Below are 23,645 nucleotides of genomic sequence, written 5' to 3' on the forward strand. Positions count from 1 at the left end.
GTTCCATTATGTTAGCCATGAGCACTTGGGAAAATCAGAGGCAACTAATTTCTCAGAAGATTTTATTTTCGTGTGGGGAAGAAGTAGGCGCCTAAATATTTCTAAAAGTTGCTATAATGTTTAGATTCTATCAGAATATTTTTAGCATTGTTTTTCTGAGGGTTTGCAGATAGATGTTCCTTTTCCTTAGTCAATAGCGCCACCTTTTGGACTATAACTTGAACATCAAAAATTTTGATACTCGTTCTCTTAAAAGCTTCTTTCAAGAAATCAAATCTTGAAGCAAGCGAGGTAGGCACTTACTTTGAGTCAGTCTATGTGCTAGTAGATTAAGGTTTGGGATACAAAGAGAGAAATAAAATAATCCCTGCCCTCAAGATGGGGTTACTTTTCCATGGAAACAATTTGCTCTCAAAAGTAATCTTTTCAGAATTAAACTAAGTATATGAAAAATTTAAATTTTATTTAATTTAATGCTCAAATTAATGAAATTTGAGAAATCTGTTAAGGGAATTAACAGTAGACACAACATGGACCAATTCTCTGAAATCTCTCTCAGAAGGAATACATGGGCTCTCTTCTATAAAATGGTGAAATCAAGGGGCTATTCAAGTAGTTGTAAGCCTCAAAAATAATAGATTCATTTAATTTTCACATCTTTGAAGTATTTATAGTCACTATTCTGGCTTGTGTTTCTGTGGGGGGTTTTTCCCCTGGGATTTCTTCCTCACAGTTACCTAGATACTACTTCAAAAGTAATGACTTTCTCTTCTTTCCTGTCCTTCCATCTTCCCTCCCTCCTTCCTTCCCTCCCTTTGTCCTTTTTGCCCTCTATGCTTTTCCTCTCTTTCTTATCATAAACTTAATAACTTAAAAACAACAACAGCAAATGATGTCAAATGTCATACAATGGAAAGCACTCTAAATTTGTAAACAAGTTCAAATCCTAGCTCTGCCATTTACTAGCATTGTGACTATGGGCAAATTGCTCAATATCTGGGCTTCAGTTTCTAGTACTGCTAAATGAAAGGACTAGTTGGCAGCTAGGTAGTGCAGTAGATAGTGTTGAGTTTGAAGTCTGGAAAACTCCCCTTCTTGAGTTTAAATACAGCTCCGGATACTAGCTGTGGGACCCTGGGTATATCACTTTAACTCTTGCCTCACTTTCCTTCTCTGTAAAATTAGCTGGAGAAGGTGCCAAGAAAACCTCAAATTGGGTCACAAAGAGTTGGCACAACTGGAAAACAACTGAAGGGATTGGTTGGATTAGTTGATCTCCAAGGGCCCTTCCAACTCTAAGTTTATATGCCTAAATTTGTGCCTGGTAATGAGCATATGTAACAAGTGTCAAAAAATGTTCCTACAAATCCCTAGGTTTTAAAAGGCAGAACTAAATGAATTAATAAATGCATTTGTTCTTTGTTCCCATCTTGCCTTGTTCAAGTTTTGTCTTGCTTTTTCTTCCTTCCTTGATGGATGATTTTCCCTTTATTGTTTTTTCCATGATTTTCTTTTGTGACAGGGCCTAATGCAAGAAATAAATGATTTGAGATTAAGAGTTGGTGAGATGGACAGTGAGAGACTTCAATATGAAAAAAAGCTTAAATCTACCAAAGTAAGTACTAATAAGTACTAGTTGTACACCATCCTAAGATGTGTTTATCCAGACCATACCTTTTCCCAATAATATAAAAAATACGGGTGAAGAAGAATAATGTATATGAAAAAAGACTTCCCTCAAATGGGAACCTCCTAAAGTTCACCCCATGGCCCTGAAGGAAGACCAGAATCTGATTTATCCCAGCAATCTTGACTTGCCATTTGTCTGATTATCTAACCTCCTTGTAAACTGATTCTCTTAGCTACTTAGCTTTGTTTCTTTTCTATCTTTATTTTTCTTTCACTGCTCTATCTCTGTTACCAGTCTTTAATGGCCAAACTTTCTAGCATGAAAATCAAGGTGGGGCAGATGCAGTATGAAAAGCAGCGGCTGGAGCAAAAATGTCAGACGTTAAAGGTGGAGTAGATGATGGATGGTTGGACCTTTGTGTTTCCTGTTACACTTGTGTTTATGTCTCCATGTGACTGGCATGCTCTTTTTAATGTGTATTAATTTTGTTTTGTGCCATATAGCTTTATTATTTTTTGAAGTCATAAACTGCTTCTTAAAATATTCTTAAGCTTGACCATATCCTACCCTTTTCAGAAAATTTTTGGAACAAATATTAAGATAACAACACTATAAAGCTGGGGGAGAGAAGAAGGGCTTCCATTACTAGGATGGAAGGAGGAATGAATTTGAAAGTTAAATCAAACTTAAACTTGGATTAGATTTAATTTGCTATTTGTTAAATTGTTTAGCCACAAAATTTTACCTTCCAAAGAAGTTCATTTCATCTTAACAGAAAACTGAATATATTTCTATCATCTGCACAGCTTGTTGAATGAGGATAGTAGGGGCAGCGAGGTGGCTCAGTGGATAGAGAGCCAGGCCTGGAGACAGGAAGTCCTAGGTTCAAATCTGATCTTAGTCACTTCCCAGCTAAATTACTTAACCCCCATTGCCTAGCCATTATCACTCTTCTGCCTTGGAAACAATGCTTAGTGTTGATTCTAAGGCAGAAGAGTTGAAGGAAGAGAAAGAAAGAAAGTGAGAAAGAGGGAAAGAAGGAAAGAGAAAGAGAGAGAGAGGAAGGAAGGAAGGAAGGAAGGAAGGAAGGAAGGAAGGAAGGAAGGAAGGAAGGAAGGAAGGAAGGAAAAGAAAAGAATGTAGGACAGTGAAAGTTAAATGCTCTTTGTCTGGCATAATTATTTTTATTAAATATTATTATTTTTTCAAGCCCACCAAAAGAGTGGTACTACTTTCCTTTCTTCTCTCATTTAAATACTCTTTTCCTATGTTCCTTCTATTGGCTTTAATAAAAAATAAAAAGAAGCTTTTAAAAATGGGACCTTCCTTGAGGGGCTCCAAATATCTTCTTTATTTTGATTATATGGGAACCATCACATTACATGATACACCTGCTGGGGCCCTGGAAAAGCCTATCAAGAAGTTTTGGGGGTTTTTACATGATGAAGATAAAGATTATGTTTCTTAGTGTTGCATGAACTTCATTTTTTAGTTTAAATCACTTTTTTTTAAAAACCCACCAAAACAAAAAGAACCTTAGAATTAGCAGAATCTAGTTTAAGAGTTTTCCCTGAAAATGTTGTATAATGAAAGAAAAATCAAGCAATTGATGTTATTATCTATTATTTTGGTGTTTTTATTTTTAAAAATAGATTTTATTGATGTTTTTGTCTTGCCTAAATTTCTTTCCTGTATCCCTGTAATCTCTCCTTCCCCAAGAGTTATCCCATTAGCAACAACAAAATATCTACGTATGTGTGTGTATATATATATGTACATATGTATATCTATTTTAAACCCTTAACTGCCATCTAATATCAATACTGTGTATTGGTTCCAAGGCAAAAGAGCAAGTAAAGGCTGGGCAATGGAAGTTAAGTGACTTGCCCAGGGTTTCACAGCTAGGAAGTGTCTGAGGCCTGATTTGAACCTAGGACCGTCCCTCTCTAGGCTGGGCTCTCAATTCACCTAGTTTCCCTAGCAAAGAATATTTTTAAAGATGGAAAATAAGGGAAATGGGAAGAGGGAAAAATTAGCCAAACATCAGAAAGTTTCAAGATAGATACAATGTTCCAAACTCACTAAGTATTATTGTCATATCTCTGCTGTTACATTGGTTTTTATTCTTTTGCTTTGGTTATGAATGTTTAAGTAGTCTCATGCTCTGATGAAGTAGCCCTGATGTGTGAAAGAGCTCTTCTGTATGATAATTATGGATGCTGTCTTGTTCTGATGCGCTGTTATGTAAATTCTAGCATCTGTCCTTTATATTTTGCTTTCCTGACTTGAAATATCCAATCCACTTATGTTTTGTTATAACTTTGCACCAAAAATACACACAACAAGCCATCATCCAGTATAAGATTCAAACTTTGGAGAGGCCTGACCTATCACTTTCATTTTCTCTTCTTCCCTTTTGATAGCCTACTCTCTGACATCATTTGATAGAATTATGATACCTTTAATTGGTTGTATTTTAATTGGCCTATTTTCATGAATTTGGCTGATTTCTGAGGTTTGACTCTAAATTCTTAGAAAGTTTTTGTTTGAACAAAATGTTAAAATTGCTGTGATACATATTTTTCAATGATCTCTAAGCCAAATGAAATTTAACTAAGTTCTTCTATATTCAGGATGAACTTACATCTTTAAAAGAACAGCTTGAAGAAAAAGAATCTGAAGTAAAAAGATTACAAGAAAAACTGGTGTCCAAGATGAAAGGAGAAGGGATTGAAGTAATTGACAGAGGTAAGAGGGAGTACTTTTAGAATAGAGGCAAGAAAAGCCTCCCAGGGTCATCTAGTTTTGTCTGATAGTGAAACCCACCAAAGTATATAGAGCCAGTGATGTGCCAGAAAATATTTAAAATGGTCTCTTTGGGGGTGGGAAGGGGGGAGGGCAAGCATGTATAGCACACTCTTAATTTTGTTTTATTAGCAATTTTCTCCATCGATTTCTTAAGATTAGAAAATTATCAAAAATAATTGTTATCATTTGCTCTTTTCTGGGGTTTAAATGCTCACAATACAAATTTAACAATTGATCTCAGTAGGTTTTATGAGCTGACTCCAGGATATGTCTATAACTATAAAGATATAAGAGAAAAAAAGAGTAATTGCTTCTCTTAGTAGTGCACTTCAGTTTGGCAAATTAGGGAGTTTATTAATAGAATTTTTGAATTAGTACGTTCTTATCATTGGTACCTATATTATATAAAACATTACTGAAGAGTAGCAGACCATTATTATGCCCCAGAATTGTCCTGAAAGTTGCAGAACATCCTCTCTGCACTGTATGTAAAACAAGACTAGAGTAGGGGTACAGAATCCTTTGGGAAAAGGGAGAGATGTTCTTCCTTACCCTTGGTAACCCCAGGAGGTACTCTTGCCTGGTGGAGGACAGTCTGGGATGGTGGAACTGTCCTGACTTAGGAAAGGAAATTATTGAATAAAGTAATGCCCTTCAACTTAAATACTGGAACGTGTTCATTGTTCTCTGAGAGTTAGTAATGCACGCTATTCTGTGGGGGAATTATCAAATAGAATTTTCAGTTCATGAAACCAGCCCATTTTCCAACTTTTCTTGTAAATGTCAGTTTATTATAAATTGTTTTGTCACAATATAGAGTTGGGTGTTCCTAATGGAGATATGTGTGTGTATAGACCTTTTTATGTATATCTATTGTTTATCTCAGTTCTAAGATTTTATATATATATATATATATATATATATATATATATTTAACCCTTACCTTCTGTCTTAGAATCAATCCGTATGTTGGTTTCAAGGCAGAAGAATGGTAAATCAGGGAATATTAAAACCTTAGATGTTATGTCATAGAACTCCTTCAATCATATAGTTGAGAAAACAAGTTGGCGGTGGAGCCAGAACTCCTGATTCCAAGGCCAACAATGGTCTTTTTTACTACAGTATATTGACTGGTATTTTGGCTGCAGCATGTCTAAAGTTCTAACAACATATAGGGGCAGCTGGGTGGCTCAGTGGATGGAGAGCCGGGCCTAGAGACAGGGAGTTCTGGGTTCAAATGTGGCCTCAGACACTTCCCAGCTGTGTGACCCTGGGCAAGTCACTTGACCCCCATTGCCCACCCACACAGTATTGACTCCAAGGCAGAAGGTAAGGGTTTAAAAAAATTTTTTTAAAAAGAAATAAAGTGCTAACATAGAAAAGACTTATGATAGAATTGGCTAAGAAGTTAGATCGAATGTGGTGTCATGTTCTTGGTACTCTCTAGAAACTGGAAATGATTGCCAAATGGAATAGACTAAACAATGTAATTTCCTATTAAAACTTAAGCTAACTTCCAATCCACTGGGTTTTCCTGCACAGATGAAAACTGTAAAAAGAAGCTCAAAGAAAAAAGTAAGGTTTTTGGAATCTTTATGTAAACATTTACCCATTTCAGAAGTGCCATCCATGTAACTTTTTGCATGTATATTAAAATGTTGCTTTTACCAAACCTGTCAAATTGCTTCATCGGTAAGATTTCTTGTGTTTTTGTAGCATTAAAACCAAAAAACCAAAACAGGACAGAGGATTGTTGTTTACATTTAAGCTCATCTTTTCAGTGGTCCTGAACCACTATAATAGTGATGGAAAGAAAATATTATTGTCGATTGGTTCTTCTGCAGGGAGGTTCTCCCACTTCCATACTTCATTTGGACTTTATCACACGTTGAGAGATCTGAATTTCATTTCCAGTGCCCTGTATATAGGGCACTACACTTAATGCTTGTTAGAATTGAGATGTGAAGAATTCCATCTTTCTGCTCAAGTTTATAATAATTCATTTATGTAACACTTTAAGGTTTACATAATATATATTTTAAAATCTTACTTTCTGTCCTAGTAATAGCTCTAAGACAGAAGAGCTAGAGTTAGGTCAGGGTTAAGTGACTTTCCCAGGGTCACATAGCTATATCTGAGGCCAGATTTGAACCCATGCTCTATTCATTCACAGTGCTACTTACACAATATATTATTAGCCTCATTTTTGAGAAACTAAAGTCCCAAATAGGTTCTTAGTTTTCAAGCTCTATCTCCCTACTCAAAATCCAGAACTCTTTTTGGTACTAAGAGCTCTCCTTCAGATAGCAAATTCCATATGAATTAAAAATTTAATGTCTAAAAAGAAAAGCTTTATCAGCACTTATCTCGCATCCCCTTAACTCATCTTTCCCCTCATTAGTCCACAGGAACAACACACCCCCTTCAGCAGTCTTAGGGTCGAATGGATAAGGAAAGGCACTTGGAATTGAAGGCAGAATGATATGAATTGGGCTAGGGATTGGATGAAGGCTGAACTTGTCATTTCATCCGTATAGGGAACACCACTGATTCAGGTTGACATCTAGTCTTGGAGGACTACCTAGTCTGGAGGTGACATGATTTACCTGGAGCCAGGATGGGTCACAGGTAGCACTTGAACTTGGGCGTCCCTGCCTTTGTGACCAGCTCTCTATTCTTCTTTTTTTAAACCCATATCTTTTGTCTTAGAATTAATATTAAGTATTGGTTCCAAGGCAGAAGAATGGTGAGAGCTAGACTTGCTCTGCATCACACGGCTAGGAAATGTCTGAGGTCAGATTTGAACCCATGACTTCCTGTCTCCAGGCCTGACCTCTATCCATTACAACTCACTCCTCATTGTGCCATATTGCCTCGGGCCGAATGGTATACCAGAAAGATAGAAGATTAAACTCGGTATTCAGAACCAGTTCTAATACTCTCTGCCTGCCTATAGCCGAGTCACTCTCTGAGACCAAGTTTCCTCCCCTATAAGATGGACCTGATAATACTTGACCTCTTTATCAAGAGTCCCCACAGTAAAGTGGTTAAAGGGATGGCCACAGTGTTAGGAAGACCTGGTTCAGGTTTTGTTTCTGACACATAGGATCTATGTGATCAGTCACTTAATCTTTCAATGCCTCAGTTGCCAATTTGTATCAGTGAAAATATTTCCTATGCTCCGAACTCCCTATCGCCGAAATCAACAATTAAACCTTCCCATCTCCCCCCAAAATATCTGTATCACTGGGTTGTTAAGAAAAAAAGCATTTGTGAACCTTAAAATGCCACATAAATATGAATTACTCTGATAAACTTCAGGAGAAATATGATCTAGTGTAAGCTTCTGTCCCATTTACTTTGGTCCTTGTTCTTGAAAAGACTGTTAAATAGTCTGGAAGTTTATGGATGAAGCAAAGTATTGGTTATCTCTTTCTATGGAATTTAATAATAGCTCACCTTTGCACAGAATTGCCATTCAGCATGTGTGTGTATCTCAGTGTCACCTCCGTCACTGCACCAGCCCTTGTCATGGGCACACCTTTAATGGTTATGACTAAACATCAGTGACCCTCGCCTTTATCCGTTGCCTCCTATAAATGGCTTTGCTCTCTATCAAAGTTTTTTACTCTTGGATTCAAGTTTGTTTTCATTCTTCTGGGGAGATTTTGAGGTTAACTTTTGTGTTTTAGTGGTGGGGCGGTGGGACAAAGCTGCAAGTGTTCATTTTGTACTTTACAGATTGTTTAGCAGAGTGTGTATATGTACACTTTTGATGTACAGGGAATCACTTGGAAGATTTATGTTAAAACATTTTAATCTGAAAACTGAGGAAGTTGTGGGTAACCCAACAGTAGCCGTGTTAACAGTAGCAGGACCTGGGCTGACACCTGGGATATTGTTTATTTTCAGATATTGAAGTACAGAAAATGAAAAAATCTATGGAATCCTTGATGGCCGCAAATGAGGAAAAGGTAATAAAATGGTTTTTTGATGCTCTCGTGAATGCCTCCTTCAGTCACAGTATTCTCTTATACAAGTAAATGACAGGACAGACTTGAAAGCCTCGTCCAAAATAAGTAAGATTCCTTCCCTCTTCATCAGAATTTCTAGATTCATCTGTCACTCTGTGAGGAGGAATGGCAAAAGAAGATGTCGGCTACTCTAACCTTTATGAGTCGAACTTGGCCATATCTCCAGTCTGATACACTAATTTTTGTGAGTGCAGAAAGATTTAGGACATAAAAATCTAGCTGTTAGCTGAGAGGTTGAGTAAAAAGTAACATTTTATGACCAATATAGAAGTATGTTTTACATGATAATGCACGTATAATGCAGATCAGATTGCTTACAACCTCCAGAAGGGGAAGGAAAGACAGAGAGGGAGACAATTTGGATCGTATAATTTCAGACAACCTATGTTGAAGATCATTATTGCACGTCATTGGGAAAATAAAATATCTTTAAAATACAAATAATAGTTTAAAATACAACATGGCCAGAATGCTACATTTGCATTTTGCTAATAAGTATTGATTTCATCATATCACATTATCTATTAATGTATTTATTTTCCGATTCTTATTTTCCTTTTGTGTTCCTCTTATTCCTTTATATTCACAATTTCAATTCCACAGCTATTTTTTCTTTCTTCTACTCTTCTGTTCCCTGCTATGTTATTTTTATCCATTGAATGAACTCAGAAAACAAACATATACATGCATACACACTTCTTTTGTGAAAACTCCTTAAGTAGGACTTTGATACTGTAAATAGCCTTTCTTGTAGTATCAAAGTTGCCAATTTTATTTCCTCATAGGATCGAAAAATTGAAGATCTTAGACAGTGTTTGAACAGGTACAAGAAAGTACAGGATATGGTGATACTGTCTCAAGGAAAAAAAGGTAGAGTATTTTCTATTGTGCTTAATGGAAAGTGTTTATTAGTGATTTGTCTATGCATTTTGCTTCTCTTTTTTGGATTGCCTATATTTCTAGTCCCTGGCTGAATACTTCCTGTGGCAGGGAGCACATTGCCTATCAATGCAGCTAATTATATTGTTGGACAACTTAGAAAGGTCTTCTGCAAAGGGAGCCAAAATATGATCCCTATAACTTCTATTCATTAATAAGTGGGAATGGAATATTAGAATGCTTTTTTTTTAAAAATCCTTACCTTCCACATTAGAATTAATACTAAGTATTGGTTCCAAGGCAGAAGAGCAGTAAGGGCTAGACAGTGGGGGTGAAATGACTTGCCCAGGGTCACACAGCAAGGAATTGTATGAGGTCAGATTTGAACCTAGGACCTCTGGTCTCTAGGCCTGGCTCTCAATCCATGGAGCCACCCAGCTGTCCCCCAGAATCCTTTTTGAAAAGTTATTTGACAACTCTTTGTAGCTTTAGTTTGTGAGCTCTTTCTCCTTAAATGCCCTTGAGGCATTGTGAGTCCTACTCGCAATGAATGTTTTTTTTACCTCAAAAGTTGTAAATTCTGCATTAATCTCTTAATCACTGACTCAAGGGGGTTAGACATCTAGATGAATCCTAGTTCAAAGCCCTCTCCCAGTTTTCATTGCACCCCCAATAAAGAACAATATAATCGACAGTCCTAAAGTTATGAATAAATTAATTTATGAGACCTTAGATTTTTTTGTTTTCAGAATCTATTTATTGAAAAAAATAGGTGAATATCAACTGTATGCAAAATACCAACCTAGACACTGGAAAAAATAATAGGATAAGAAGATATGATCCCTACTCTCAAGGGCAAGGCATGAGTTATTAATATAGGGTATGGGTTCTTAACCTTTTTTGTATTTTATGTCGCCCTTTGACTTTCTGGTTCTTCGAGTACTGTTATTAAATAAAATAAAATACATAGGATTGCGAAGAAAGTCAATTATGTAAAAGTATTTTTAAAACAAGTTTATGGACTCTAGATTAAGAACTCCTGATGCCAAAAAAATTGCAATGCATATAGATAACTATAATAAGAAATAAAGTATGATGAATGCACAAGGGAGACCACAGGAATATTCTCTGAAAGAAGAGATCGCTGTGTCTTTGTATTGAAAGGAATCTCAAAATCTATCCAGAATAATCTGTAACCTACAGCATCCCTAATGAGTATTGGCTCGAGCCTTTGCTTGAAGACATTTATTGCGAGGGAGCCCCAATGCCTTCGGAGACAGCCTGTTATTTTTTATAGTCCTAAAGATTCGGAAGCTTTCCTTACATAGCCTAAGGAATCTCTTTTGCATTTCCATCCTCAGCTCCTAGTTTGGTGTGCTGGATTAAACAATGCTTCTAGCGCATCTTTCCTGTGAAATCCTTCAAATAGCTGAAGATAGCTGAGGTGTCATTAGCGAGCCATTGCAAGTCCCTTCCACCAAACCTTTTAGGACAGCATCTTCTTAGTCCTTTCACAATCCTAGTCTCCCTCCTTTCCACCTTCCGCCGTTTATCTGTGCTCTGGATGTGGTCTAACAAGCCCAGAATGTCGTGAGACCGTCTAGACCCTCTACGGCTCTTGACAGCGAGCATTAAGTGAAAGCAGCTTTTTTTTTTTTTTTGCCCATCATGTTATGTTGCTTCATGCTGACCATGCAGTCTACTAATGTTCCCAGATCTTCCTCAGACAAACCATTATCTGGATAGGGTGATGTTTGTACTCTGAAATACTGAAATAGGGTACTTTTATCCCTATTCAATTTCTTCTTAATGGATACACCCAAGCCTCTGAATGTCTTTTTGGTCCTGATATTCAGTTTGTTAGCTTCTTCTCCCAGCTGTGTGTTCATTTGCAAATGTGAAGAATAACCATAGAATTCTTTATCAAGTTACTGAAAAAATGTTAAATAGCATCGAGCCAAGCAAAGGTCTCTGGGGCCCTAGAATAAAAACTTCTCCCCAATTGAAGCAGAACCATTAATGACTGCTCTTTGCGTCCTGCCATTCTGCCCTTCTGAATCCACTATTATGCGGTTTCTGTTGCCCCATAATCACTGGATCAATATGTTTCCAAATGGTAGCCCTACAAGTAGCCTTTCTTCTCTAGGCTAAACCTCTCCACCTCCAACAAGAGATATGCCCCAGGCTTTTCACCATCCTCTTTGCCCTTCCCTCATCCTTCCTTCCTAATTTATTTTCCCCAGGTATAGTCTCACAGGGTGGAATATCTTAGGCCCATCTCCTCCCTGAATCTGGATATTAGGCCAATCGTAATGAAGCCTTAAGGTTTTTTGGTCTGTTTTGTAGTTGACTTATAAAGAGCTTACACTCTACTAAATGTGAAGATCTCTTTCAGATGAACTGCTTTCCAGCTATGCCTTCTCCATCTTGTATTTTTTTTTTTTAAATCCTTGCCTTCCATCTTGGAATCAGTTGCTTCCAAAGCAATGGAGGTTAAGTGACTTATCCAGGGTCATGCAGCTAGAAAGTATCTGAAATATTGTATTTCTAAAGATTATTTTTTGGGCAGCTGGGTGGCTCAGTGGATTGAGAACCAGACCTAGAGACAGGAGGGTTTAGGTTCAAATCTGACCTCAGATACTTCCTAGCTGTGTGACCCTGGACAAGTCACTTAACTCCCATTGCCTAGCCTTTACCACTTGTCTGTCTTAGAACCAATATATAGTATTGATTCTAAAACAGAAGGAAAGGATTATTTTTTAAAAAATTATTTTTGAAGAAGGATTTTACTTTTCTTAAATTCGATCATATTAGGTTTGACCCATCCAGATATTTTTGTGTCCTTAGTCTGTCATTCAATATTTCAGGTATGTCTTTACAGCTTTGAGCCAATTGCAGATTTCATAATCCATCTATTTGATGTTTTTATCCAAGTCACTGATAAAAGTACTAAGTAGGAGAGGACAAAGTAGAGATCCCTGCAGCCTTTTACTAAAAACCCCTTTCTAGGTTGACATCCCATTCATGATTACTCATGTAAAAAGTTCTGGTCCTAGGGCAGTTGGGTCACTTAGTGGAGAAGAGTGCCAAGCCTGAACATGGAGGTCCTAGGTTCAGGTCTGGCCTCAGACACTTCCTAGTTGTGTGACCTTGGGTAAGTCACTTAATCCCAGTCACCAAGCCCTTACCACTCTTCTGCCTTGGAACCAATACTTAGTATTAATTCTCAGGCAGAAGGTAAGGGCTTTTAAGTCCTAATTTTATCCAAGTAGCTATACTGATTCCTAGTCTATGGGTTCTGTCTTGTCCACAAGGTAATCATGAGAGATACTTCAATGTTTTGCTAAAATCTAGGTGAATTTTTTTAAAGCTTGCTTGGAGGAGGGAGGACCTGACTTCAAATCTGGCTTCAAACACTTCCTAGTTGTGTGATCCTGGGCAAGTCACTTAATCCCAACTGCCTAGCCCTTCCTGCTCTTCTGTCTTGGAAGCAGTACTTAGTAGCATTTCTAAGACAGAAGGTAGGGGTTGTTTTTTTTTAAGTCACTTTATCTCATTTTTGTTTTTGTTTTTTTATCTGCAAAATGTTGTTATCGCCATCAGTCCTGTTTTCTTTATGGGGTTTTAAAAGAAATTATGAGTAGGGAAGACCTGGGTTCAAATCTAGCCTTAGACATTCACTAGCTGTGTGACCCTGGGCAAGTCACTGAACCCTGTTGGCCTCAGTTTCTTCATCTGTAAAATGATCTGGAGAAGGAAATGACAAACCACTCCGGTATTTTGGCCAAGAAAACCCTCAATGTGTCACAAAGAGTCAGACATGACTGAAAACAACTGAAAAATATGCAGGACATGAGCCAAATATATCTCTACCCAGAGATCATAAGGCCAGGCTTTGTTCCAGCTATCATGAATGCCAGGAAATCTAGACCCCTTGGAGATTTAGGTAAAGTTTTTATCCTCCCGGCCTGAAGAGAGGCAGCAAAATTCAGAGCGTAGAGTCCTGGGTGAGGCATTGGAAGGACTCGACTTCGGGTCCTGTTTCTGAGATAGACTAACTGTGAGACTCTTGACGAGCCACTGGACCTTTTGATGTCCCGACAATTCTCATGAGACGTATCACAGAGTCACGGAGGAGTTCACACTCCGGGGCAGGGAGGGCAAAGCTGAACTCCCAGTGGTTATTCTCATCTCCTTTATTCATAAGCCTCCTGTTAGGAATTGATTGGAGATCATTAGTGTTAGTATCTGACCTACACTTCTGTTTCCTCTTTACCTAGGCAAAGAAGGCGAGTATGAAGAGCTGCCTAGCTCGATTTCAGCCTTGCTGGAAATGCAGAGTATTAGTGATCTGGAGAAAAGTCCACCTCCTACTCCCGTGACAGGATCTCCCAGCCATGATGTACTGAACACAAGTGTTCCAGAAGAGGTATTGTTTTTCTTTAAAAAAACAAACAAACAAACAACAACCTTTATCTTCTGTTTTGGAATCAATACTAAATATTGGTTCCAAGGCAGAAGGAAGAGTGGCTAAGGTATTGGTTAAGTGACTTGCCCAGGGGTCACATAGCTAAGGAAGTATCTGAGGTCCGATTTGAACCCAGGTTCTCCTGATTCCAGGCCTGGTTCTCTATCCACTGAACCACCTACCTGCCCTGAGAGATTATTTTTCAAAATATAATGGAATATAACTGGCGTTTTGGAGCAGAGAAATTTAGGCTCTCCCTTCCTAAACTTGGAAAAAGGAATTTTGGAAGAAACAGAAGAAAGGAAGGCTTGGCCAAGACTTGGAAGAAGGACCTGGAGCTGAGCATTCAAAAATATGAGCTACCAAGAGATACGAGTCAGGATAACCTAACAGATTTTTTCCTCTTCTCAAGATACATATAGATGCTTATCTGTTGCTTTCAATTTATCTCTAATTTACCAACTGTAAAATACTGGAGGCCACCAGAAATGCTAAGCTATTTGTGCATTCTATATAAACTTGGAAATGTAGAGAGAGGAGGAGCAAAAACATTATTTTAGAGAATCAAAAGGTTTGCTTGGCAAGCATTGACCTGGGGGAACAAATAGAACAGTGTGAAATTACAGTTCTGGCATATGAATTCACATGCAGATACTGTGAGAAGTAAATTATGTGCTGGTGAGATTAGTGGGCTATATTAAGCTTACTTTCCTTTCTGAATCTTTTTTGGCGGTTGGGTTTGGAAGATAAGCCACTTCCCTAAGGCAGAAGGGAGTGGAAAGAAAGCTGTGCCTCTATACAGGAGGAAGGGAGTTTTTCTTATGCCCCCCCCTTCTCCCCACCCTCCCTTTGTCCGCTAGTGCTGCTTTTGCAGCCCTTGGGCTAAAGGCTGGGGGAGTCTCTCCCTCCCTTATGGAAGCTTGGCATTCTTTTATCTCCCCCTTCCACGGAGCAGCCTGCCTTTCAAACCCAGCCCACCACTCTTGGTTGGAAACTGAAAACCTCTCTAGTATCAGGAACCCATTCTCTTATCCTTGTTCTCTCTTTGTAAACTCTAAAGAAAACACATATACACACTTGGCATTTCTCTTGGCCAACAGGGTTTTATAGTGGGCAATTGAGATAAGAAACTGATAAGCTTGCATACCCAGTTAATCATAGGAGGAGAAAGTGGCTAGAAGGTAGGAGAGGAAGCTCTCATTGGCCGGGAAGCATGGATCGCAGGCACTCCGTCTCCTCAGCTCAGTCCACGTCTCCAGCTAGGCATTCTCAACAACTGCTTATACGGTTCTCAAGTTCCTTCTGCCTCTTTCCCCACTTCTAGCGTCCTGGCTTTCCCATCTTCTACCTGTAATTCCTTTTTCAAAAAGTCGTATTTGGGATGTGGGGGTGACCAACTCCTTCCCCAGTTACCCTTGTCCCAAAGATAAGTTAATTTAGAACATTTTTCTCAAATTTCCGAGGTGAAGGCAACATCAAGAATAGTGGAAAGAGCCTTGGCTTTGGAATCAGAAGACTTGGCACTTATCCTTTGCCACCCTGGATTAGTCACTTAACTTCCCTGGGACTCAGTTACCTTATCTGTAAAATGAGAAGTTTGGCTTGTTAACCTGAGCTCTATAGCTGGGATTCTATGACTTAAATGAGAGACATGATTCCTGTTTCAGGTCAATTGCTGATTTGCTTTGTGATCTTAGATACCTCAAATTATTATTTTTCAAAAAACTTATTTCTATATTCCTTAACAACTGAGGACATTTGGAATAATAATTTGTTAAAATAAGGCAAAATGGAGCAGCTAGGTAGCTTAGTGAATAGAGTACCAGGACCAGAATCAGGAGGACCTTGGTTCAAATTTGACCTCAGACACTTCCTAGCTGTGTGACCTTGGGCAAATCACTTAACCCAATTTGCTTAATCCTTGCCCTCATGCTTTAGAGCTCTTTCTGTGATAGAAAGTAAGAGTTTTAAAATAGAATAAAGCAAAACAACTTTGAGCATCTTGGCTACATAGATGCTATCTAAATATATAGTTTTGTAAAATATTTATTCAAATAACATTAACAGATCTTTTGCCACTATATAGGAATAAGGTAAGTTCTATGAGTAAATTAATAAATTGCTCCTACTGCTACAGTTAATGGAGAGATCCTCAGGGATTTTTCAGATAGTCCTGGAAAACAATTCCTTCTCATTCTTCTCTTCTACAATCATCTCCTTCCGTTCCTTCTTCTAAAAGAAATGTATTCAAGTAAGATAAAAATTGCATTTTTATTCCTCAAAATTGACATGGAACAAAGAGGAGACATTTACAAATCTACAACCTAGGGGGCAGCTGGGTAGCTCAGTGGATTGAGAGCCAGGCCTAGAGAAGGGAGGTCCTAGGTTCAAATCCGGACTCAGACACTTCCCAGCTGTGTGACCCTGGGCAAGTCACTTGACCCCCATTGCCCACCCTTACCAATCTTCCACCTATAAGTCAGTACACAGAAGTTAAGGGTTTAAAATTTAAAAAAAAATCTGCAACCTAAATGTATAGGGATTTTTGTTTTGGGTTGTTTTGGGTTTTTTTGTAACATCTCTAAGAAAAGTGGTAAGGGCTAGGAAATCTAGGTTAAGTGACTTGCCCAGCGTTACACAGTTAGAAAGTGCCTGAGGTCAGATTTGAAGCCACATCTTCCTGACTCCAGATCTGGTACTCTATCCACTAGCTGCCCCCAAATAGAAGAGTTTTTAATGTCAGAGGAAAATTGTTCTCCAGCCACATTCCATGAAATTCATATTATAATGAAAAATGTACTATACATTTTATTTTATAGTGTTAATAGTGTTATTGTTAGCTCAAAGTATATTATAGATGTTTTAAATTATTTCTTTCATTTATCTATTTGGTTGAAGTTATTCTATGGGTTGATAATTGGAGAAATTAATACATAGAGAACTAAAGTGACTTTACCAGAGACCTGTTGTGAATTAATGGTAGAAACAAAAGTGAGAATGAATAGAGAGATTTCTCATCTGGTTAAACCCATTTTCAAGTTTATTGTCCCTCTTAAAATTCAGGTCATGTTTCATCTCCTGCAGGAAATATTCTCGGATAAACCAAATATATTTCTTATTATTCATTTTCCCGTGGCAAATATACCAGTTTCCAGAAAAGCAAACCGTAGGCTAATGAGCTTAATTCTGATCCTAAAGAGTTAATGCTTGCTACACACTTGTTTTTCAGTTTTCTTTTACTTCTCAAGGACTCTTGTACTATTTACCAAAAATCAATTGTTAATGTACTAGGGAATAATATTTATATATTTACCAGCCTGAAGGAGCAACACATCTCCTAGACAAACATTTGTACTATAAAATGGCTCTTAACTCATAAGCTTATCCAGCAATCACATTAAAGAGGATAAAAACCCACAATGCACCACTCTCTGGGTATTATTCCCAAATGCTTTATGATACTTTATTAAAATTATTGTGGTGAAAACTTAGGAACATGGCATCAGCATTAACATTAAACAATTTTATGAACATTTCAACTATAAAACATAAAATGGAACTTATTGCTATTAATTATTAATAGCAATTTTTTATTAATTAATTGATGAAATTAATAAGAATGACATTAATCCAACTAAATGTATCTCAAAATTATCTACATGGAACTAAACTTTATTTTGCAAATCTATGGCATTATAACAATTTTTTTGAAAATCATTAGAAATTTTTTTAGTATCTTGGAGAAGAGTTGCCTGGATTTCTAAAATTAACTAATTACAGGCCAGCTGAGTACCTGAACTAAATTCAGAGATAATGAACCATGACTTAGGCAGTTACAGGACAAAATCAACTAACTATGAATAGGATCAATAAAAAATTATATGGAATGGAATTTAACCCCCTCAGAAACAAACATTTATTAAGGACAATATAGGCACTGTGCTAAGCTATTTAAGTCCCACATCATATGAAGATCAATGAAAGGAACTAGGAAATACTTAGTCTGGAGAAAGGACTCAAAGAAAACCAAGATGACTGTCTTCAAGTATTTGAAAGGAGGGCTATCATGTGAAGAAGTGTGCCCTCCGGCCAGAACCAGGAATCATTGATAGAACTTGCAAAGAGATAGATTTAGGCTGGATGTCAGGAAAAATTTGCTGAGGATTAAATGTGATGATCTACCTTAGAAGGTGTGAATTTCTCTTCTTGGAACTCTTTAAACAGAGGCTAGATGTCCTTTTGTCAGGTATGTTATCCTGGAGGTTCATTTCACCTGTCATTTAGATGGGATGGCTGCTGATGGTTCCCTTACAACTCCCAAATTCTGTGAGTCCTTTGGCCACAGATGGAATAGAATAAATATTCGTGATTATGCACTTATTATTTCATTTTTTCCACTAATATTGACTACTCTATTCTTATTTACATTTTTCGTTTTTCATGATTATATTACAGCTCCATATGAGTGTCTTGCAAGTTTCACTGCCTTCCTTTTCACCAGCATCCAAAGACTTGGAAATGTCTGACAAGTCAAAATCTCCACCCAAATCAGAGACGTCAACTGATGTGAAGTATGTCGCTTTTAAGTACTCTTTAAGTTATGAGTCTGTTGGTATGGTGATAGATAGACTGGCTCATACAGAGTTCGTGTTTCATTTTTAAAGTATGGGAGATGCAAGTGAGATTACTTTGTAACATGTCCCCAAGCAAAGTGATTTAAAAAATTAAAGCTAATTAAAAAGTAAGTTTTTTGGTTAAAAGTAAGACTATATGTAGGAGGGGGCAGCTGGGTAGCTCAGTGGATTGAGAGCCGGGCCTAGAGACGGGAGGTCCTGGGTTCAAATCCAGCCTCAGACACTTCCCAGCTGTGTGACCCTGGGCAAGTCACTTGACCCCCATTGCCTATCCTTACCAATCTTCTACCTATAAGTCAATGCACAGAAGTTAAGGGTTTAAAATAAAAAAAACAAAACAAAACAAAAAAGACTATATGTAGGAATAGAAATATAAATTAATATATGATGATATCATACAATTAATTTTCCTTTAAAAATGTTTAATAAAATTATTAGCATTTAAGCTGTCTGTAAAAATGCCACAGTTAAGTGATGCTGAAGAATTCTTCAGCCACAAGATCCTAAGATCCTCCTACAGAATAATTCCTCTCCCCTTGGTCAAGTTGATTAGAGATCAGTGAATCCAGAGGGAAGTCTAGAAGATAAAATGTTCTATTATCAACAGCCTTAGGTCAGTGTTACAGGCCATACATGAGTCTATCAAGTGGGGCTGCCAGGTTACTTTCCTTATTTGAGAGGCTGAATATTAGGAATAGGATGCCAGAGGATTTGGGGGATGGAGAAGGAGAATGACCTGGCCTCTCAGGAGTTGCCAAAGATCAGGTTTATTCTGGTGGGAATGTTTCTCTGAAGTAAACGCTATAAGACCTTCTTGATGAGACCTCAGGTCTCCTGTTAATCCCTTCAGGATATCTAGTTGGAGTGATTGAGACCACCTCAAAGACAGAATCAGTGAGTTTATCCTGTTGTTGAATACCAATACCAGTAGAGGGTCTGTGTGCTTACAGTACCCTGTACCTTCATTTCTTTGACCTCAAAGGTTATTTTTCTGTGGGGAAAACCTTTCTCCTAAACTCAAAACACAGGTTTTATTTATTTCCTCCACAGTGGGATCTAATTTGTGACCTGAGTCAAAAGATTTATTGTAATCTATAAACTATTTTGCCTTTCAGTGATGGAAAAACAATTCTTGATGCTGATTTAGAAATACAACTTTGTGATAATCTATCGTAAGTAATATCTTGAATTAATTCTTTTTTCTTCTTTTAAAAACATTACCTTCTATCTTAGAATCAATATTACTGAGTATCAATTCCAAGGCAGAAGAGCAATAAGGGTTAGGCAATTGGGGTTAAGTGACTTGTCCAGGGTTATATAGCTAAGAAGTTTCTGAGGCAGTATTTGAACCCAGTACCTTCCATCTCTAGACCTGATGCTCAGCCACCTAGCTGACCCTCAATTCTTCTTTATTAAATGAAAACAGAGATATTCTCTTTTCAAATTGGATATGACCAACTTTAATACAAATAAGAACTTGATGACTTAACGGTGAGTGTTTTTTGACCGAGTAAGATGATATTCCCCAAAAGGGCTGTATTTTTTTTTTAATAGGTTTGGTTATAAGAGACAAATACTTCCTCTTCTGCCATTGCCACTTGCTTAGCCACCCTGCTATTTCATTGCAAAATGAAAATATTCATTTGAGACACAGTGTGATGGGATTTCATTTTAATCTAAAATTTAGTCATGTAGTTAGTGGAAGAATGCAAAAACTGTAAAGACAATCTAAAAGGGTGAGTGCATTCGGTTGTCAGTGTCTCAGTGGCTTCTACCATTGACTTTCTAAGTAAGGCATTTATCCCAGTCTTTAATTATATTAGGCATTGGTAGAGGGCTTCTCCAAAATGCACTCTCTGCATACTAGTTTTGTTGCAATTTATGAGGGGAAAAGGCGCTGTAATATCCTGTCCCAATTCCCTACCAGCCAGCTATGGGCGGTTAAAAGTGATGATCTAATAGGGGCTACGTTTCCCTCATCTTCTAAGTCTTCTTTGTCCTACAACAGCACCTACTGTTACTAGATACCTAGTCTTGACCAGACTAGGAGCTTCCTAGCTGTTCTTATCCTCTCCCTTCCTTCCTCTCTCCCATTTCCCACTCTCTCTTCTGTCCTGCTTCTCTGGATATTTCTCTGTAGTTATTAGACCTTCTCAATGGGGCCTAAGGTGTCTTGTTAACCCTTTCAGAATACCTGGATGCCATGGATCTCCAAGATAGTGGAGACCTTCTTGAAGATATAATCAATAGGGTTATCTTGTTGCCAAATATTTTTGGGGGTGTCTATCTATTTATACAACCCAGTAGCCCCCTGGCATTCATTGACTCTTATTAGTCTGTCAGTGCTTCCTTCCTCCCTAACTTCTTCCCAGTCTGCCTTTTGAGTACACACTTTGATCAGAATAGTTTTCACCCCCTTTGTGGACATCCGGACACTGATTTAAAAACCAAATTATCCTCCCATCATCATGATAGGAGGTTACTTTAAAATGGTTTAGTTTATTGGAAAAATGCTGGACTCAAATAGAAAACCTTGATTCTTCTAATCCTGGCTCTGCTACTTATAAGCTTTATGATCATGGTCATAAGTCATTTAATTTCTTTAAGTTTATTTCCCTTTATGTACAATGAAGATAAAGGTATCTGCCCATATGCCTCATGGATATTGCTTCTACAACTACAAACAGGCATATTCCTCTGACATCATAAACTATTTCTTTGAAAGTGTAACATTAGGTGAAACATTACAGAATTTGATTTCTTTAGGAATGATGTTTGGGCAAAAATGGAAAGTCAATAACATGGCCAGGGGAAACTAGGGCTCAATTTTTGGCCTTATGATTGTTTTGCATCTTATTTGTGTCAGTGATTAAGGGGAACATCACATTTTGCATTTATAGCATAAATGTTTTTTAAAATGAATCCATTCCTTTATTGAATTAACATGCTATTATTAGTAATAGTTCACTTAAAGCATTTCATAGTTTTCAAGTTACTTTGTAAAGTGAAGAGATTTGAGTAAATGAAACAATATAATTCAGACATTAATGAACTGTCTTCTATCAATTAATAAACATTTATTAAACACCTACTGTGTGCCAAGATAAGCATGGTACTAAGCTCTGGGTATACAAAAAGGGGTAAAAATTGTCTCCCTGCTCACAGTCTAATAATGAGGGAGACAACATCCAAACAAATGTATACAAAGCAAGCTATATACAGGATAAATAGGAGATAGTTCACAGAGGGAAGGCACAAGAATTAAAATGGGTGGGGAAAAGGTTTTTTGTAGAAGATGGAATTTTAGTTGGGAGTTAAAGGAAGCATGAAAGGCAGCAGGGAGAGAGGAGGGAAAACATTCCAGGCATGGAAAATGTCCAGAGTCAAGAGATGGAAGAGATCAGTGTTAATGGATCTATTAGTACATGATGGGGAATAAGGCATGAGACCAGGTGGGTAAGGTGGGGCTAGGTTGGAGCATTTTGAATTTCTTTGGAGGTGCCAGAGAGTCACAGGAATTTATTGAGTGAAGGCCTAGGGGAGTGACGTGATCAGATCCATGCCCTTTAGGAATATCCCTTTGGTGGCTGAATGCAAGATGGATTGGAGTAGGAGACACTTGAGGCAGGCAGACCCCCTAGCAGGCCTTGGTGTTAGTCAGGGCATGAGGTAATTGTGGCCTGTACCAGGGTGTGAGCAATGTCAGAGAAGAGAAGGGGGCAGATTCAAGGTGGTGCAAGGGGAAATGGACAAGCCTCAGCAAACTGGATGGGAAGGGCTGGGGAGGGAGAATGAAGAATTGATTGTGAAGATTTAGATTGTCAACCTAAGGATGAGGATTCTCTCTTTAGTAACATGGAGGACACGGACAGTGACAGTTTAGGGAGAATTATGTTCATAATAAATTCTAACCTTAGGATTTTTCTAGCCCAAATGCAGTTTTAAAGGGGTTTCCCCCCCCCCCCAATATGTTTTATATGAGAAGAGAAAAAGTTGTGCTTATTATTGATCCTTATTATTATTGTTGTTATTTTTAGATCTTCAACTTTGCAAAAAGCCAGCAGCCTGGGCAATTTGAAGAGCGAAGTATCTGATATGGTAGGTTCCTGAGAAATTTCTCTTATTATTCTGAAAAGAGGAATGTTATGAGTGAAAACTACAAAAGAGTGTCTTTATTGTGACTAATTCTCTACCTTGTACCTGAATTAATGAGAGCCATGAGCAAGTAGCAATGTGGGAAGTCACTCATTATTTGGAAGGCTTTCATACCCATTGAAGGAAATGTTATTACAGTGTATCTTCCAGGCACTTCATTAGAGACTCTGCTGAAATTTTGTTGAAATGTAGCACGGAGGCGTAGCTTTTATCTTTTATCAGTGGCATTCCGTACAATGAATGCTACAGATTGCATGCGATTTCTTTCTTTTTCTAATACTTTATGTTTTCCTCTCCATACAGGAAAAGGAGCCTCTTCAAAAACCTCCAGAGGTGATTTTATGCCTGACTTATTATAACTGATAAAAGAAAAATAGAGTAAAGTAGGGGTGGGGGGATATGATCTTGTCTTTGAACCATTTTAAATATCAAACATGCAGTTGTAACATCATATTTACTACATTCAGCATAACTGGACTTCCTTGTGGAGGTTACACGACCCTCCCCCTTTCTCGGCCCCCCACTCCCCCCGTCTCTACCAGCCTCCTCTAGGACCATCTTCAGTCCTTGTGTCCTTTGCCTGAGAAATTCAGCCATTACGAGCTGCTCCGTTTCCCTGATATGAATCCTTGGCATTTGTTATTGTTTTACAAGAAACATTTTTATGGTTATAAGGTCAGGCTTAGCGACCTGCCTAGAGACCTCAGTCTCCTGCCTTGGGGCGGGGGCGAGAGGGTGAAGCCAGCCACTTTTAGCCTTGGGTGAAAAGGTTTGAGGCAGCTGGATAGGGAAAGCTTAAGGTCTGCAGCGTGGTGTCTGTCTACAGAATAAGAGCAGAAGTTTGAGGGGAAGTGAATGAATGAATATTTCAAGCTTTTATCACCCGCTTACTTGTACAAAGCACTGTGTTAAGCGCGGGGGATACAAATAGAAAGGTTAGTCCCTGCTCTGAAGCCCTCCTGTCCTAGTGGACTCTTCAGCCGCATCAAATGGAAAAAGTCCCCAAGGGCTGCTCCCTGGTGCCGAGTCATTTGGCA

The 23,645-nt window shown here is 38.0% G+C and overlaps 1 protein-coding gene across 1 annotated transcript in view; it reads left to right on the forward strand.

Moving 5' to 3' along the window:
* The window catches only part of PPFIBP1 (PPFIA binding protein 1), a 211,895-nt gene that overhangs the window by 168,154 nt on the left and 20,096 nt on the right, over positions 1 to 23,645 (forward strand). Inside the window, exons 8-18 of the mRNA XM_044678659.1 lie at positions 1,523 to 1,615; positions 1,925 to 2,017; positions 4,264 to 4,378; positions 5,981 to 6,013; positions 8,351 to 8,412; positions 9,258 to 9,342; positions 13,632 to 13,780; positions 18,275 to 18,390; positions 19,569 to 19,625; positions 22,491 to 22,551; positions 22,912 to 22,941. Of these exons, the coding sequence (XP_044534594.1) occupies positions 1,523 to 1,615; positions 1,925 to 2,017; positions 4,264 to 4,378; positions 5,981 to 6,013; positions 8,351 to 8,412; positions 9,258 to 9,342; positions 13,632 to 13,780; positions 18,275 to 18,390; positions 19,569 to 19,625; positions 22,491 to 22,551; positions 22,912 to 22,941 (894 nt within the window). The remainder of the gene's footprint in view (positions 1 to 1,522; positions 1,616 to 1,924; positions 2,018 to 4,263; positions 4,379 to 5,980; positions 6,014 to 8,350; positions 8,413 to 9,257; positions 9,343 to 13,631; positions 13,781 to 18,274; positions 18,391 to 19,568; positions 19,626 to 22,490; positions 22,552 to 22,911; positions 22,942 to 23,645) is intronic.

Source organism: Gracilinanus agilis, chromosome 5 (assembly GCF_016433145.1).
Source record: "Gracilinanus agilis isolate LMUSP501 chromosome 5, AgileGrace, whole genome shotgun sequence".
In the NCBI taxonomy this organism is placed as follows: Eukaryota; Metazoa; Chordata; class Mammalia; order Didelphimorphia; family Didelphidae; genus Gracilinanus; species Gracilinanus agilis.